At 40.5% G+C, this 17,350-nt stretch overlaps 1 protein-coding gene across 5 annotated transcripts in view; it reads left to right on the top strand.

The window, feature by feature from the left end:
• The window catches only part of LOC140189051 (clathrin coat assembly protein AP180-like), a 203,167-nt gene that overhangs the window by 175,883 nt on the left and 9,934 nt on the right, over positions 1-17,350 (top strand). For 4 of the 5 annotated variants that reach the window (XM_072245761.1, XM_072245767.1, XM_072245780.1 and 1 more), the window contains 4 exons: positions 4,902-5,016; positions 10,982-11,041; positions 11,207-11,299; positions 15,345-15,443. In XM_072245761.1, the coding sequence (XP_072101862.1) occupies positions 4,902-5,016; positions 10,982-11,041; positions 11,207-11,299; positions 15,345-15,437 (361 nt within the window). In that variant the 3' untranslated portion in view covers positions 15,438-15,443. The remainder of the gene's footprint in view (positions 1-4,901; positions 5,017-10,981; positions 11,042-11,206; positions 11,300-15,344; positions 15,444-17,350) is intronic. The other variant, XM_072245775.1, reaches the window with a different exon arrangement.

The following is a 17,350-nucleotide window of genomic DNA, read 5'->3' on the forward strand; positions in this document are numbered from 1 at the left end:
AGTTGGAAGAAATGCGAATGTTGAACAGGCGATCAAGAGGGGTGATATCTTTAATGTTTATGTAACCTCACTGAAAGTCAAATAGTATAAAAGAGAAAAACCAGATAATGGAATGGGAAATGGCCAAGGGTAAATTATTAAGTGTGGATTCTTACTATGATGGCACGTTCTAGTTACTATCCTAGGATGCAAGGTGTGTGGTATTGTTTCATCTGATAAAATAGGAGAGTGGAAGTGGAAGAGAACAAACATCATTCAAGATTATTTAATTTCATTTCCAGTACACAAGTGTAAAGGAGAATGAAGTAATTGTTACTTCATATCGGATGCAGCACACACATGAACACAATAATAAAAAAACACAATATAAGTACACAAGATAGCTTACATACATTGTTGTACACAAAGTAATGCTGGGTACATGAGTGTCTGCACATAAGGTGACTGACAGGAAGTGATAAAGTCATGGAGGTTGGGGGTGGGTTAGTGGGTGAAGGTGTGGATCAGCCTTACTGCTTGGGGAAAGAAACTGTTTTTGAGTCTGGTGTTCTGGCATGGATGCTTCTGATGGGAGTGGGACGAACAGTTCATGAGCAGAGCGAGTGAGTTTCTCCTTCATGTCTTCATTTACAGAAAGGTTTGAAACTGTAGTTGTTGGAAATCTAGAAAGTTGTACCATATCTTCAGTCATCTTGCAATCTAAACAAGCAAAAATTTTATTCTCTGGTAAATTGAACAGAAAGCACACATGAGGCTAGCTGGATGACTTGTTGTTTCTTCAGAATAGTCAGATCTCCTGAGGGGAGGGGTGTTGTGGGGAAAGGGCATCAGTTTAGAAGTGGGGATGCCAGTCTTCCTTAAAAGATCTGCTGTCCATGATGAGATGAAGAACTGTTATGATTGGATCTGATTAGACAAATTGAAAGGCAAAGCCAATGAAATGGGCTTAGTTGTAGTACAACTTAAAATCATTTGCCGTATTTCTAATCTGGTAATCTTTTTTAAGTCAATGATCAACTTTATTTCAAATGTCAAAGTACATTTATTATCAAAGTATGTATACTACAGTGCCTATAAAAAGTATTCATACCCCTTGGAAGTTTTCATGTTTTATTGTTTTAAAACCTTGAATCACAGTGGATTTAATTTGGCTTTTTTGACACTGATCAACAGAAAAAGACTCTTTCGTGTCAAAGAAAAAACTGATCTCTACAAAGTGATCTCAACTTATTGCAAATGTAAAACACAAAGTAATTGATTGTACAACTATTCATCAAGTTGGTATTTAGTAGATGCACCTTTGGCAGCAATAACACCTTTGAGTCTGTGTGGAAAGGTCTCTGTCAGCTTTACACATCTGGACACTGCAATTTTTCCCCATTCTTCTTTACAAAACTGCTCAAGTTCTGACATTGCATGGGGATCGTGAGTAAACAGCCCTTTTCAAGTCCAGCCAAAAATTTTCAGTTGGATTGAGGTCTGGACTCTGACTTGGCCACTCCAGGACATTAACTCTGTTGTTTTTAAGCCATTCCTGTGTGGCTTTGGCTTTATGCTTGTGGTCATTGTCTTGCTAGAAAACAAATCTTCTCCCAAGTCGCAGTTATGCAGACTGCATCAGGTTTTCCTCCAGGATCTTTCTGCATTTTGCTGCATTCATTTTACCTTCTGCCTTCACAAGCCTTCCAGAGCCTCCTGCACAGAAGCATCCCCACAGCATGATACAGCCACCACCATGCTTCATGATAGGAATGGTGTGTTTTTGATGATGTGTGATGTTTGGCTTACACCAAATGTAGTGTATGGTCTGATGGCCACAAAGCTCAATTTTGGTTTCATCAGACCATAACAACTCCTTCCAGCTGACTTCAGAGTCTCTCACATGACTTCTACAAACACCTAGCTGAGATTTTATGTGAGTTTTTTTCAACAGTGGCCACTCTCCCATAAAGCTGCGACTAGTGAAGCACCTGGGCAACAGTTGTTATATGCACTGTCTCTCCCATCTCAGTCACTGAAGCTAGTAACTCCTCCAGAGTTATCATTGGTCTCTTGATAGCCTCCCTCACACTCCCTCACTAGTCCCCTTCTTGAATGGTCACTCAGTTTTTGAGAACGGCCTGCAGTAGGCAGACTTACAGCTGTGCCAAATTCTTTCCATTTCTTGATGAATGACTTAACTGTATTCCAAGGGATATTCAGTGACTAGGATTTTTTTTTTGTATCTATCTTCTGACTTGTGCTTTTCAATAACCTTTTTGTGGAGTTGCTTGGAGTGTTCTTTTGTCTTCATGGTGTAGTTTTTCGCCAGGGTGCTGACTCATCAGCAGATGGACCTTCCAGGTACAGGTATATTTTTACAACAACCAATTGAAACACCTTGACTGCACACAGGTGATCTCCATTTAACTAATTATGTGACTTCTAAAACCAGTTGGCTGCACCAGTGATGATTTTGTGTGTTATATTAAAAGGGGTGAATACTTATGCAATCAATTATTTTGTATTTTATATTTGTAATTAATTTAGATCACTTTCTGGAGATCTGTTTTCACTTTGACATGAAAGAGTCTTTTTCTGTTGATCAGTGTAAAGGAAAAGCCAAATTAAATCCATGTGATTTAATGTTGTAAAACAATAAAACATGAAAACTTCCAAGAGGGGTGAATACTTTTGATAGGCACTGAATGTACATCCTTGAGATTCATCTCCTTAAGGCAGCCACAAAACAATCAAATAGAACCCATTAAAAAAAGACCATCAAACACCCAGTATACAAAAAGAAAGAACAAGTCATGCAAACAATAAAAAGTAAGCAAATAACATTAAGAACTAAAGTTCACAAAAGTGAGTCCACGGCCACAAAGACAGTCACAGCTGACCCAGGAGTTTTTTTTAGTTGCAGGCTACAGTCTCAGTTCAGTGCAGAGACAAGGGAACCTCTCTGAGCAGTGAGCTGAACACTGGCCTGTCCCTGGCTTCTGGTCCCAACACCTGACCTTTTCACTCTGGCCCGGCACCTAAATTGGCCAAACATTGGCTTGTTCCTCATCTCAGGCACAGGCCCCACCGCCTCGACTCTGGCTCACTTCAGATTTGCAACTTCGAATCTGCTCAAAGTCTACACCCAGCAATGGCCATATGTTGGCTTGTTCCTTGCTTTCAGGCTCGGGCCCACTGTCTGAATTCGGCCCATAAATCCCATGTAGTTGCCATATACATTTATGTGCATGTACAGGTTGAATGCCCCTATCTGACATTCCAAAATCTGAATTTTTTCTTTTGAGCGCTGACCTGATGTCACAAATGGAAAATTCTAGGGTGCTGGGAAGGTTCCCAGGTGACACACAGGTCTCTGTGTACTACAGACAGTTCTGAAAAATGATCTTACATGTGTAATGAACAGAAGTTAATGAAAAATAGAAAAACAGAAAGTGAAAAATGAAGATCTCAATCAGGTATTTTCAGCATAGGAGGGAACATATGCCACTTAATGGCATGCTGGCCATGAAACAAGCAATCTATCACAACAAACTGAAATTGAAGGTAATTGTGAATATTCAGCAGGGGTTGCAGAAATTTAAGAAAAGGCATGGCATTTACATTTTAAGGCATCTGCTAATCATGAAAATCTAGCACCAGAACAAGTCTACAATGCTGATTGTTTATATACAGTACATAGAGCCTAAAAAAAAGTTAAAATACTAATATAGTGTACTGTAACCTTTTGATCAAAACATGGCATCGTAGATGGAGACTGAAAGCCTGCCGTTGTTCAACAACTAATGCAGGTGTTCTCCTGATGCTCCTGTGCTGCTTTTGTTACTCTGCACACATTATGTTTTCATTATATTAATGGTATATAATCATTTTTACTGTTAAGTACATATAGCTGTAAGGACCCTGGTCAGCTATAAGACTCTAGTCAGACCCCACTTGAAGTACTGTGCTCAGTTCTGGTCACCTCACTATAGGAAGGATGTGAAAACTATAGAAAGAGTGTAGAGGAGATTTATAAGGATGTTGCCTGGATTGGGGAGCATGCCTTATGAGGATAGGTTGAGTGAACTTGGCCTTTTCTCTTTGGAGCAACGAAGGATGAGAGATGACCTGATAGAGGTGTATAAGATGATGAGAGGCATTGATCGTGTGGATAATCAGAGGCTTTTTCCCAGGGCTGAAATGGCTATCATGAGAGGACACAGTTTTAAGGTGCTTGAAAGCAGATACAGAGGAGATGTCACGGGTAATTACGCAGAAAGTGGTGAGTGCGTAGAATGGGCTGCCGGCAACGGTGGTGGAGGTGGATACGATAGGGTCTTTTAAGAGACTCTTGGACGGGTCCATGGAGCTTAGAAAAATAGAGGACTATGGGTAACTAGGTAATTTCTAAAGTGAGTACATGTTCGGCACAGCCTTGTGAGCCGAAGAGCCTGTATTGTGCTGCAGTTTTTCTGTGTTTCTACATGTATGTGATGAGCATGTGTAAGTAAAAGACTGCTTACCGGTAGCACATAAATGATGGTGATCCCAAGCTATCTCATGAAATGTTCCAAAATCTGAAACACTTCTGGCCCCATGCACTTCAGATAAGGGGTACTCAACCTGTTTTAGGAATTTGCTGTGGTGTGTTAGTCAGATCGCAACATTCAACTAAAAACATTCAACATTCAATATAAAGAATTATATATAATAAAAACTAATAAAGTTACGGTTTACTCAGTTGCAATTAGAATTGAATTTTATTGTTCCTTTTGTCACATGGGTGCATATGTAGTTCTATGTTTGTATCAGATCTTAAAAATAAATGCAAATTATTGCATGTGATTAATTCACATATTTCCACCATTGGGCCATGTATAGCCAAACTAATTTTAACTATAAATGTGCTATCATTATAGGAGTGAGCTTCAGTGGAATGCTTCTGAAAAGAAATTGACTGGAGGAGCGAACTGGCAACCGAAAGTTGCTCCCACAACGGCTTGGTCAGCAGGTGTTCCACCCAGCAATCAAATGGTATTCTTTAATTTTTGCAACAGAGTATCTTGTTAGAAATGTAATTAAATGATCTTTGATCAAACTATGTCATTTTCTATAATCAAAATAATGTATTCAGCAAGATTTTAAATTCCCTGTTTTACCACAGTTCAAAATTAAAAGCACATTTTACTGACTTTCTATCTTCCAGTCATGGTTGACAGGACTTTAAGTTTTTGTCTCTACTCAATCACCAGTTTGCAGAACTTGCATTAATCTACTGATCCAACCTGGAAGAATCTATTTGCATAACTGCCTGAAGTGACTTTAGAACAAGCTCATATAAAAATCCATTGATTTGATGGAAACATGCTGAAATATACTATTAAATATTTAATGGGATTTGGGAATAAACACAAGATTCTACAGATGCTGGAATCTTGAGCAACACACAGAAAATGCTGGAGCAACTTAACAAGTCAGGCAACGGTTAGACTTAGGTCTTGGCCCAAAACATTGACTATCCCCACATGAGCCTGACCTGCTGAGTTCCTCCAGCATTTTGTGTGTGATCCTTTTTCCAAGCTGGGGGTGGCAGGGTGGGGGAAGCAAATTTATTAAACTGTGTTATTTAGTCAAAACTGACAGATGGTTAATGTGTGGGCCCAATAAGATGGATGTTTATTGAGATGATTGGTGGCTTGTTATTTTTGGTATAACTACATGCCTGCATTTTCCAGCCTCTCTTATATTGCTCAGAATTCACTTGCTTGATGAAAGAGTTGTGCTGTATTCTGAATTTAACAAGAGTTATGTTGTTTATTAATCAAATGCAGATTTTGCTACATTCATATTGCATATCAGTTATTACAGACATTTGTGAAATATATTTAACTAGAACGTTTCTCAATGTATAATAGACATCTAACTGCCTGAAAATTGAGGGAGGTCCCAGCTTTGTTGCTGCTGAGGTAGAGGAAGTTGTAGAAAGTGTGTGATCAGCTATACAATGCAGTAAGCATTTCCTAATAGGTCTGTGAGTGTTTACAGGACAGTACAGGAATAGGCTCTCTAGCCCACAATGTTGTGTTGATCCAATTAAATTAGTAATCTCTTCTGCTTACACAATGTCTGTATCTTGCCATTTTCCTCAGAATCAGAACCAGGTTTAATATCACCGGCATATATCGTGAAATTTGTTGACTTTATTGCAGCAGTACAATGCAATGCCCGATAAAGAGTATGGGGTGAAAGCAGGGGAGAGGGGATGACTGGAAGAATTGGATCGGACCATGATTGAATGGTGGAGCAGACTCGATGGGCTGAATGGCCTACTTTTGCTCCTATATCTTAGTCTAATATAGAAAAAAAACCCTGTGAATTACAGTGTATATATGTATGCGTGTGTGTGTGTATGTATGTGTGTGTGTATATATATATATATATATATATATATATGTGTGTGTGTGTGTGTCTGTTTATGTGTATATATGTGTATGTGTGTGTATATAAAATAGTTAAATAAGTAGTACATAGAAATGAGAAAAGTAGTGAGGTAGTGGTGGTTTCACTGTCCATTCAGAAATCGATGGCAGAGGGGAAGAAATTGTTCCTGAATCATTAAGTGTGTGCCTTCATGCTTTTCTACCTTCTTCCTGATGAGAATAAGGCATGGTCTTGGTGATGGGCACCACTTCTTGAAGATGTCCTGAATACTACAGAGGCTAGTGCTCATGATGGATCTGACTAAGTTTACAACTCTCCGCAGCTTATTTCGATCCTGTGCAGTAGCACCCCCCCTCCCCCCATACCAGTTAGAATGCACTTCACAGTACATCTGTAGAAATTTTCAAGTGTTTTGGGAGACATACCAAATCTTCTCAAACTCCTAATCAAATGTAGCTGTCATGCCTTCTTTGTAACTGCATTGATCCTTAGAGATATTGACACCCAGGAATTTGAAATTGCTCACTCTTTTCACTTCTGATCCCTCTATGAGGACTGGTGCATGTTCCCTTGTCTTACCCTTTCTGAAGTCCACAATCAGTTCTTTGGTCTCTTGGATGTTGACTGCAAGGTTGTTGCTTTGACACCACTCAACTAGCTGGTATAGCTCACTCCTGTACGCCCTCTTATCACAGTCTGAAATTCTGCCAACAACGGTTGTATCGTCTGCAAACTTGTAAATGGTATTTGAGCTGTGCCTAGCCACACAGTCATGGGTGTAGAGAGAGTAGATCAGTGGGCTAAGCACACATCCCTGAGGTACTCCAGTGTTGACTGTCAGTGAGGTGAAGATGCTGTTTCTGATCCGCACAAGTTATGGTCTACTGGTTAGGAAGTCGAGAATCCGGTTGCAGAAGGAGGTACAAAGGCCCAGGTTCTGAAGCTTTTCAATCAGAACTGATAGGAATGATTGTGTTAGAAGCTGAGTTGAAGTCAATAAACAGCATCCTGGCATAGGAAATTGTATTATCTAGATCAGGGGTCCCCAACCTTTTTTGCACTGTGGACCGGTTTAATATTGACAATATTCTTGCGGACTGGCCGACCTGTGGTGGGGGGGGCAGGGAGGGTTGCCAACGGACAAGAGTAGCAGTCAAATACGTTGCGTTTATCCTGAGAAAGACTACAATGACCATGAAGCCTTGCACAGTCACCTGTGTGTGCATGCATGTATGTGCTGATTTTTTTTCTACAAATCATTTTTGGCGATTCTGTTCGGGAGGGATGTTAATCACAACTGGAATATAGGTGATAAGTGGCTAATGCACTCAATTTTGTTTCTAAAAGGGTTTATCTAACGAATTTAATATTAAACACACAGCGCATATTTTCCTCGCATGAATATAAATAATGTCAATTATCAGCGGAGAAGAGGGGAGCTTGAAGTAAGCGTTGAACGAACTTCCAGTAGAAGTGGTTGAGGCAGGTTCAATATTATCATTTAAAGAAAAATTGGATAGGTATATGGACAGGAAAGGGATGGAGGGTTATGGGCTGAGTGCAGGTCGGTGGGACTAGGTGAGAGTAGCGTTCGGCACGGACTAGAAGGGCCGAGATGGCCTGTTTCTGTGCTGTAATTGTTATATGGTTATTTAAGTCACTTATAAGTCAATAGCATCATCACATTTTAAGTAAGGTTTGGATATTAAACACGCAGCATGTATTTTCCCCGTATGAACATATAAAATCATTGCAACGCACCAATATCGCTGAATCAGTGGGAGCCCTGGGCTTGTTTCCCTGCAACAAGATGGTCCCATCAAGGGGTGATGGGAGACAGCAATACTCGAAGGGGGTTCCTTATGTCCAATCTATTCCGCAATTTAGTTTTCGTTGCATTCATTGCAGAGATATGTTGGAAATGGAAGCAATGTTTTCAGTGCTTTTGTGGCTATCTCAGGATATTTAGCCTTGACTTTGAATCCGGAATGCCGGCAGAGATGTTATGTCAAACAAACTTTTCAGCCTGCCGTCATTTGCAAGCTCGAGGAGTTGATCTCCTTCCCGCGCTGACATGGATGACGTGCGGGTAATGACCTCGCGTGTGTTCAAGCTGAATAGTGTGTGTGACAGGGAATGAGGAAAGGTGCAGCTGACTCATATCGCCAAATCATATTGTTTCCTCGCGGCCCGGTAGCACATGCTTTGCGGCCTGGTGATTGGGGACCGCTGATCTAGGTGATCCAAAGCTACGTGAAGAGCCAATAAGAATGCATCTGCCACAGACCCATTGTGGCAATAGGCAAATTGCAGTGAGTCAGACCCTTACTGAAATGGGAGTTAATTCTAGCCATAACCAACCTCTCAAAGCACTTCATTGCTGTAGATTCCATCATGGCTGATTTATTATCCTCTCAACCCCATTCATCTGCCTTCTCTCTGTAACCTTTGAAGCCCTGGCTAATCAAGAACCTAGGAACCTCCACTTTAAATATGCCCAATGACTTAGTCTCCACAGCTGACTATGGGAATGAATTCTACATATTCACCACTCTGGCTAAAGAAATTCCTCCACATCTCTGTTCTAAAGGGATATCCTTGTATTCTAGGCTGTGCCCTCCGGTCCTAGACTCCACCATTATACGAAACATCCTCTCCAATTCCACTCTATTAAGGCCTTTCAATATTCATATGACCATAAGACATAGGAGCAGAATTAGGTCATTCAGCCCATGGAGTGTGCTCTGCATTCCATCATGGCTGATCCCAGATCCCACTCAACCCTGTACACCTGCCTTCTTGCCATATCCTTTGATGCCCTGACCAATTAGGGATCTATCAACCTGTGCTTTAAATAAACCCACGTGCTTTGCCTCCACTGCAGTCTGGTAGAGCATTCCACAGATTCACTACCCTGGCCAAATAAATTCTTCCTTACCTCTGTTCTAAAAGGTTGCCCTTCAATTCTGAGGCCGCGCCTTCTAGTTCTGGATATCCTCACCATAGGAAACATCCTCTCCACATCCACCTTATGTAGCCTTTTAATATTTGATAGGTTTCAATGAGATCACCCCGCATTCTTCTAATTTCCAGTGAATACAGGCCCAAAGCTGCCAAATGCTCTTCATATGTTAACCCTTTCATTCCTGGAATCATCCTCGTGAATAAGTTTTAATGTGATCCCAATCCCCTCATTCTATGAAACTCCAGTAAGTACAGGTCCACTCTATCAAGGCCTTTCAATATTCAATTGGTTTTAATTAGATCTCTTCCCCCCCCCCCCGCCATTCTACTGAACTCCAGTAAGTACAGACCCAGAGGTTTCAAATGCTCCTCATACGTGAACAAATACATTCATCTTCCCTCAGAGATTAAAACCAACTTCAATTTTCTATGGTAGTATATTTCAGGTTTAAACAAGGTATGAGATATTACTGGTTCTGAGTAGGGAACAATGTGGGTCAAGTGCACACGTGTCTGTAGAAGAACAATTAGGATTTGTGATCACTAGATTTAGGTTTGCTGTAGAAAAGGAGCAATCCCAAGTAAAAATAAATAATTAGAAGAAGTCCAGTTTCCATGCAATAAGAGTAGATGTGGCCAGAGGCACTCAGAGCCAAAGATTGACACTCAAGCGTTTTGACAGAACAATGGTCTTTTAGGTGAAGGTTCAGGTACACTTGAGGCATATTTCTATGAAGTCCAAATGAAGGACAGATCCAGAGTTTTCTGGATGACGCAAGAGAAAGATAATGCAAAAGAGGCTGCATGTGATAAGTGTCAAGTTGTAAAAATCAGCAAGAGTCACACCTGATTGCAAAGTGGAATGGAAGTGAAAATTCAAATGGCAAAGGACATGTGAGAAAAGATTAGCTGCAAGTTCAGGTGTTCAAAAGGCATTTATAGGTAGTACATAGAGAAATGAGACAAGGACAAAAATTGGGAAATTGCATATGGATGTTGAAGACACTGTTAAGGTACTAAGTGTGTATTTTCACCCACCTTCACCAGGGAAGTGGATGCTCCTAAATTAATAGGGAAGGAGATGTTGGATACATTTTAAAAAAAATAAATAACAGACATGAGTCTTATTGGCTTAAAACAAGGATCTGGCTAAGTGTATGGTGGAGAAAATGTTGTGATTCAATGCCAAAAAGGAGGCAGATATTACTAGAGATAGAACTTGGCTGTGGTAGGGAGCCAGCAAGCACAACTTCCTCCGGTGCTGTGACCATTCAGTGATTCGTTGGCCTTTGCAGGTGAAGCATTGAGAGAATGAAGGTGCAGCTTGCCAGCGGGGATCCCTATCATCCACAAATTCAGGTCATGTTTTAAAAAGTTGGCACAACATTGGGCCGAAGGACCTGCATGGTGTTGTATCATTCTATGTATTATGGATAATCAGAGGATTGTGCTATGCTGGAGTAATCTTGGACCAATATCAATAAAATGAGACCACGCCAGAGATGATTTATTTTCCTGCATTATTTGGAAAATTAAACAAAATTTAAATAATTTCCTTCCACCTATTTCACACCTACTCTTCTGTACATTGTAGGGAGTTGTTCCTCCAGTTGGGCCAGCACCTAGTGCTCAACCAGTCCCTGGATTTGGGATGGTAAGTGGAAGAACCTTTGTGGAGTCTTGATCTTAAAACTTACTTTATTTCATGGTTTATTTTTGCTAGTATTGACTTCTGTCAGATTAAGAAAAAGTTGTTCATGTCTTTGTAATGTTTGCTAAGTCCTATGCAATTAAATACTTAATATTATTTCCATCTAAGCCACCTACAGGTGCAAATGTACCCATGATGCCTCAGCAGCCAATGATGTACCCTCAGCCTATGATGAGACCAGCATTCGGAGCTGGACCACCGGTAAGCTTTATGATTAGAACATGTCATGGCTGGTCAACAAGGTCTTTATATCTATCAAATGACTAGCATGAACAGTATTTTTATGTCAGAATGTTTCACGTTTGGTCAGCAAGGTCTTTATTTCTATAAAACAGCTACTTTTCATTCTACTGGGGCATAGGCCGCTGACAACTTTACAAGTTTTCCCCAAGTGTAGCCCATCTTTGAAGATTTTTTTCTCTCCAAAGGATGAGGTCTTCTGTTGGCATTTCTGCAGCTCTGGGCTTTTACAGTATGGGGAAGCTAGCCCCATGTCCAACTCTCCTCCTTTTGCAGCCAGGCTTGGGACTGTCCATGGAAGAGTTATCAAACAAATAGCATAAATAATATTTGGATATCAGAATGTTTCATGGTCAGTCAACAATGTCTTTATTTCTGTCAACGGGCTAACATAAGCAATATTTGATAGCAACAGAAGTATACATTTTCATGTTATATTTGGTATTTTGGGAGTTAAGCTGGTCACTGCTAATTGTAACCACAAGATTCTGCGGATGTTGAAAATCCAGAGTAACACACACAAAATGCTGGAGGAACTCAGCAGGTGAGGCAGCATCTATGGAAATAAATAAACAATCAATGTTTCGGGGTGAGACCCTCATCAGGATCTTCACTGAGATCCTTCATGAGTACTGATGAAGAGTCTCGGCCCAAAACAATGACTATTTATCCATTTCCATAGATGCTGCCTGATCCACTGCTGATTGTATTGTTTGTACCTTAAACACAGAGCAACATATTCCTACTGAATGAAGGAGATTACTAATATAATAACTTACCCAGAGCTTTGTTGCAAGTAGAATAAGTTTGGAGATATGTGTGTTAGGAACACAAGGAAGTTGAACTTCCTATTATTTTCAGTTCTGTGTGCCATAATGATGGTACTGTGTATGCATTAAATTTCCAACACATTCCCTGTCTATCCAAAACTCTGAAGGCAAAATTATCAAATAACTGCTGTTTTTTTTGTATTCTTATTTTGGACTTCATATTAGCAAAACTCAATTCCAGGCACTTGAAAGTACAATCATTCTTAAATATTATTGTGGTACCGAAGGAGCATTTGGATTTTTAATCACTTTTTAATGATCTATGGCATCCCAGAATATTTTCCTTTCAATAGAATATACTTATTTCAGTACCATTGAAATAGAACAGAGAACAGTACAGCACAGGAATAGGCCCTTCTTCCCACAATATTGTGCCAAACCAATTAAATTGGTAATCAGATGGCCAACTAAACTAATCTCTTCTGTGTACACAATGTGCACGTCCTTCCATTTTCCTCACATTCATGTGCTTATATGTGGAGAGGATTCAGAGGAAATTCACAAGAATGATTCCAGGAATAAGGTTACCGTATGAGGAACGTCTGGCAGCTCTGGGGCTGTATTTCTAGAGTTCAGGCGAATGAGGGGGAATCCCATAGAAACATTCCGAATGTTAAAAGGCCTGAACAGATAAGATATGGCAAAGTTATTTCCCATGGTAGGGGGTTCTAGAACAAGACGGCACAACTTCAGGATTGAAGGTCGTCCTTTTAGAACTGAGATGCAGAGAAACTACTTTAGTCAGAGGGTGGTAGATCTGTGGAACTTGCTGCCACGAGCGGTTGTGGAGGCCAAGTCATTGGGTGTATTTAAGGCAGAGATAGATAGGTTCTTGATTAGCCATGTGCTATAACAAGAGATTAGATAAAGCTGGGTTGTTTTTTCTGGAGTAGTGAAGTCGGAGGGGAGACAAAAGTTTATAAAATCCCACCACCCAGCAACCCACTTATTTAACCCTAGCCTAATCACAAGACAACCTACTAGCCAGTACACCTTTGGACTGAGGGAGGAAGCCGAAGATCCTGGAGGAAACCCATGTGTTCACGGGGAGGAACAGACAAACTCCTTACAGACGACATTGGAGTTGAACTTCCAAACTCTGGCACCTCAAGTTGTAATAATAGTGTCAAGTTGATTGACACGCTACCTTGGCACCCAACGTTAAGCACAACGTCATGGGCTGCAGTGCTGTCCTGCAAGCTAATTTCAGCTGAAGTGTTGTCATATTCTTGTCACTACCCTGAGGTTGCTCCCCTACTTTTAACATAACTATCTCATCTGCTTCGTTGCTTGTAACCAATGCACTTTAATGTTTCACCATTAGAGCCAACTAACGTTCACTCTTGAGACTTTTGCTTGCTTCTCTCCTCTAAGTCAGCTGAAGTGATGTGAAATTCTAGCTGCAATCACCTAGGTTAATTTTTTGTATGAAGTACACTTTATGAACAGAAGAAAAACAGGTGAATTTAATTGGGCACTTTCCCACTATATTCTCTAAATTTTAGTCAGCGGGTTATTATTAATTATTAACACTTATCAATACTTTTCACAGGAGATTATAATAATTATAAATGTGTACAGTTAACTTCTCAAAGTACTGAAGAGGCTGAATATTCTGCCTGTGGTTTTCAAGCACAAACATACATGGCTTTTAATTTTTATAAAAATTGAAAACATCATTTTTCAATATTGAAATCATTGTTTATCCAGATTAGTATTTTTTAAGAAAAGAATTAGCTTCTGAATGGGATTTCAACTCTATAGCAATGTGTTTGAAATGTACAGAGGCCTTGAGCGTCTGTTGTGAAAGTGTATTTCACATTGTCGCAAAGGGCACAGAACGCACAAGAAAGAGCAAGCCATCCAGCCTCTGAGCCTGTGCCAGTATTCAACACAATCACAGCTGATCTATCTTGGTATCATTTTCCAACACTGCCCTAATATCCCTTAAAGATCTATTATTTTGAGCTGTTTTACTTTACAAATTAGAAAAGTATTTTCCCATTTTAGTTTTTAAGTGCGTGATATGGGAACAGAAGGGCCCTTGGTTGGTTGGGGTTGACCATGGATGTTGCCTCCTAGCTGTCTACACATATGCAAGCCAGGGCAGTTCAATATGGAGAGCAAACTGGTGCCCGTCCAGCAGCCCCCCCCCCCCCACACAGATAATCAGTCCAAAGAAACAGCAAAGACCAATGCAGTTTGTCACAGTGGTATCGCAAGAGCTGCCAGTCAGCGTGGAACTCAATGTAGGACTGCCTTAGGGACTCCAAAATCCGGACTTTTCAATGGCATTTACTCCCGAAGTCTTCTTCATAAGTGGGTATAGCCACAAGGCAACAAAGGTTTGAAATCAAGAGTTTTCTTTCTAGATTAGCTGCCTACCACGGCTGATGAGCTCCCATATGCCGGAAGTGACTGGTTTTAAGGTGCCTCTAAACCTCCTTTGCCCCTTCTCTTGTCAGTAGAAATGGTTCCACCAGGCAGAAGGCCAGGAGTTGGACCTGGTTGTCAGAGGCTATTTGAAATGCATGCCATTGGGAGCATTTAATAGGTAGTGGGACCTTATTCCCAATACCACCCCTACCCCCACCCCGGCTATGACAACCTTAAAGAACCTGGGAACAAAGGACTATTAGATTAAGTTCAAATATTTATTTGATATTGACACTTCTATTCAGAAATTTGTTTTACATTTTGAGGAGCATTATTCTATCTGTGATGAGAGTTGAAATAATCAGGATTAAAAGCTTTCAGTGTTCTGTTTCTACACAGAGAAAAATGTCAGAACATTAGCTTTAAGTTGGCTATAATTAAGATGGAAGCCATTCCATGACAATAAATTGTTTAATCACGCAGTGAATATGTTAGACATGATTATATCTCAGAATACAGATAGTATCCCAAGATCTAATTGTCTGGATATTAGTTGAATCTTTTATGTCAGATGCATATTTGTGATAAATATACAGGAATTGCTGTTTCTTGCCAAACTCTGTGCTTAACACTGCTTGCATTTCTTGTCTTCATTAATATTTTCAAGAAGAAAGTTATAAATGCGTTTTCTATATTAACATGTTTGAGCAGATTGTGCATGTGATGATATAAGCCTTTCTAATCTCTTGGCCTCACTGTGTTGCTGCTTTTTCTCCCTCCTTTGGTATCTGCTTTGATAGCTTTCCCCAAGCCCAACGCCTGCTACTCAGAGCCCCAAGAAACCTGCAACCAAGGATCCTCTAGCAGATCTAAACATCAAGGATTTCTTGTAAACAAAGGTACACTCCAGGTTCTATGTGGGTATCATTTTGTGTGCTAGAAGTTAGAATTGCATGAGAAGTGTGAGAGTTTGAGTGATTTTAAAAATATTTTAGTACATTCACCAATTTCCTACTGGTGACATTTTCCAGAATGTTGAAGGATGCCATAAACATTGAATAAATCTTCAGAAGTGCACTGGAATGAAGGTGTTTGCAGTTAATTCCTAACTGCATATTTGAATGTTAGTGGGCTGATCGTTGATTCACAAAATGCAGTAAAACAATTTTATGCATTGTGTTTTTAGTTTCTCTGCAATTTTCCTATCCCCCTTGTAACTGTTTTGCCATCATTATTAGAGTATGATCATGTAGGTGCAAAAAATCCTGCAGTATGGTACCTAGCGAGAATGGAGATTAATTGTCCAGTACTTTGGTTCAATGTATAAGGGAACAATGCAATTAAAGGAGTGTACAGTTATAGAACACTACAGGACAGAACAGCCCCTTCAGCTCATCTATTCTGTGCTGAATTATTATTCTGCCTAGTTCCATTGACCTGCACTTGGAACATAGCCCTCCATACCTTCCCATCTATGTACATACCCAAATTTTTCTTAAATGTTGAAACCAAGCCTGCATCCACAGCTTATGCTGGCAGCTCGTTTCACACTCTCATCACCCTCCGACTGAAGAAGTTCCCCTCTCGTGTTCCCCTTAAACATTTCACCTTTCACCCTTAACCCATGACTTGTAGTTCTAGTTCTAGTCTCACGCAACCTCAGTGGAAAAAGCCTGCTTGCATTTACCCTAACTATAACTCTCATAATTTTGTATATCTCCATCAAATCTCCCCTATTTCTCCTAAACTCTAGGGAATACAGTCCTAACCTATTCAGCCTTTCCCTATAACTGAGATCCTTAAAGTTGGTTTAAGGCCAAATCAGACTCATTTCTGCTGATATTCCAAAACTTCATTCCCTATGAGTAAGTAACATTTTTTTAAAATTTATTGAAATGCAACACGGGATAATCCCTTCTGGCCCTTCTAGCTGCGCTGCCCAGCAACCTCTGATTTAACCTTAGCCTAATCATGGGATAGTTGACAATGACCAGTTAACCTACCAACTGGTACATCTTTGGACCGTGGTAGGAAACCCATGTGGTAACCCCAGGGAGAGTGTAAAAACATGCAGACAGTGGCAGGAATTGAATGTGTGCCACTGGTACTGTAAAGTGTTATGCTAACCACTATCCATAACCTTGGTTGAAGTCACTTTTGAGATTAACTTAATGCAAACTGGAGAACTGAATCTAATGTTTCTTTGGTCTTTTGAACAGAAACTTTATACTTTGGATACCTATCATTTTGGATCTCCCCCTCCCCCTCCCACTTCCAAATCTCTTACTAACTCTTCCTTCAGTTAGTCCTGACGAGGGGTCTCGGCCTGAAACGTCGACTGTACCTCTTCCTAGAGATGCTGCCTGGCCTGCTGCGTTCACCAGGAACTTTGATGTGTGTTATCTCCAGACTCTTTCTTGTACTTTCAATATTTAATAAGTTTTAATGAGATTCCCCCCCCCCCCCATTCTTCTAAGCTCCAGAGGATACAGGCCCTGAGTCATAGAACACTCCTCATTTGTTAACCCTTTCATTCCTGGGATCATTCTCGTGAACGTACTCTGGACTCTCTCCACCCCCAGCACATCTTTTAGCTAAGGGACCTAAATATGCTCAATGCTCTAAGTGCAGTCTGACCAACGCCCTGCTCTGCTGGGGGAGAAGCTGATAGTGATGCAGGTGGATGCTTTCCTGGTGTCATGGATTATTGATTACCTGACTGGCAGACCACAGTACGTGTGCTTGCAACACTGTGTGTCCGACAGAGTGATCAGCAGCACTGGGGCTCCACAGGGGACTGCCTTGT

Source organism: Mobula birostris, chromosome 2 (genome assembly GCF_030028105.1).
Source record: "Mobula birostris isolate sMobBir1 chromosome 2, sMobBir1.hap1, whole genome shotgun sequence".
In the NCBI taxonomy this organism is placed as follows: domain Eukaryota; kingdom Metazoa; phylum Chordata; class Chondrichthyes; order Myliobatiformes; family Myliobatidae; genus Mobula; species Mobula birostris.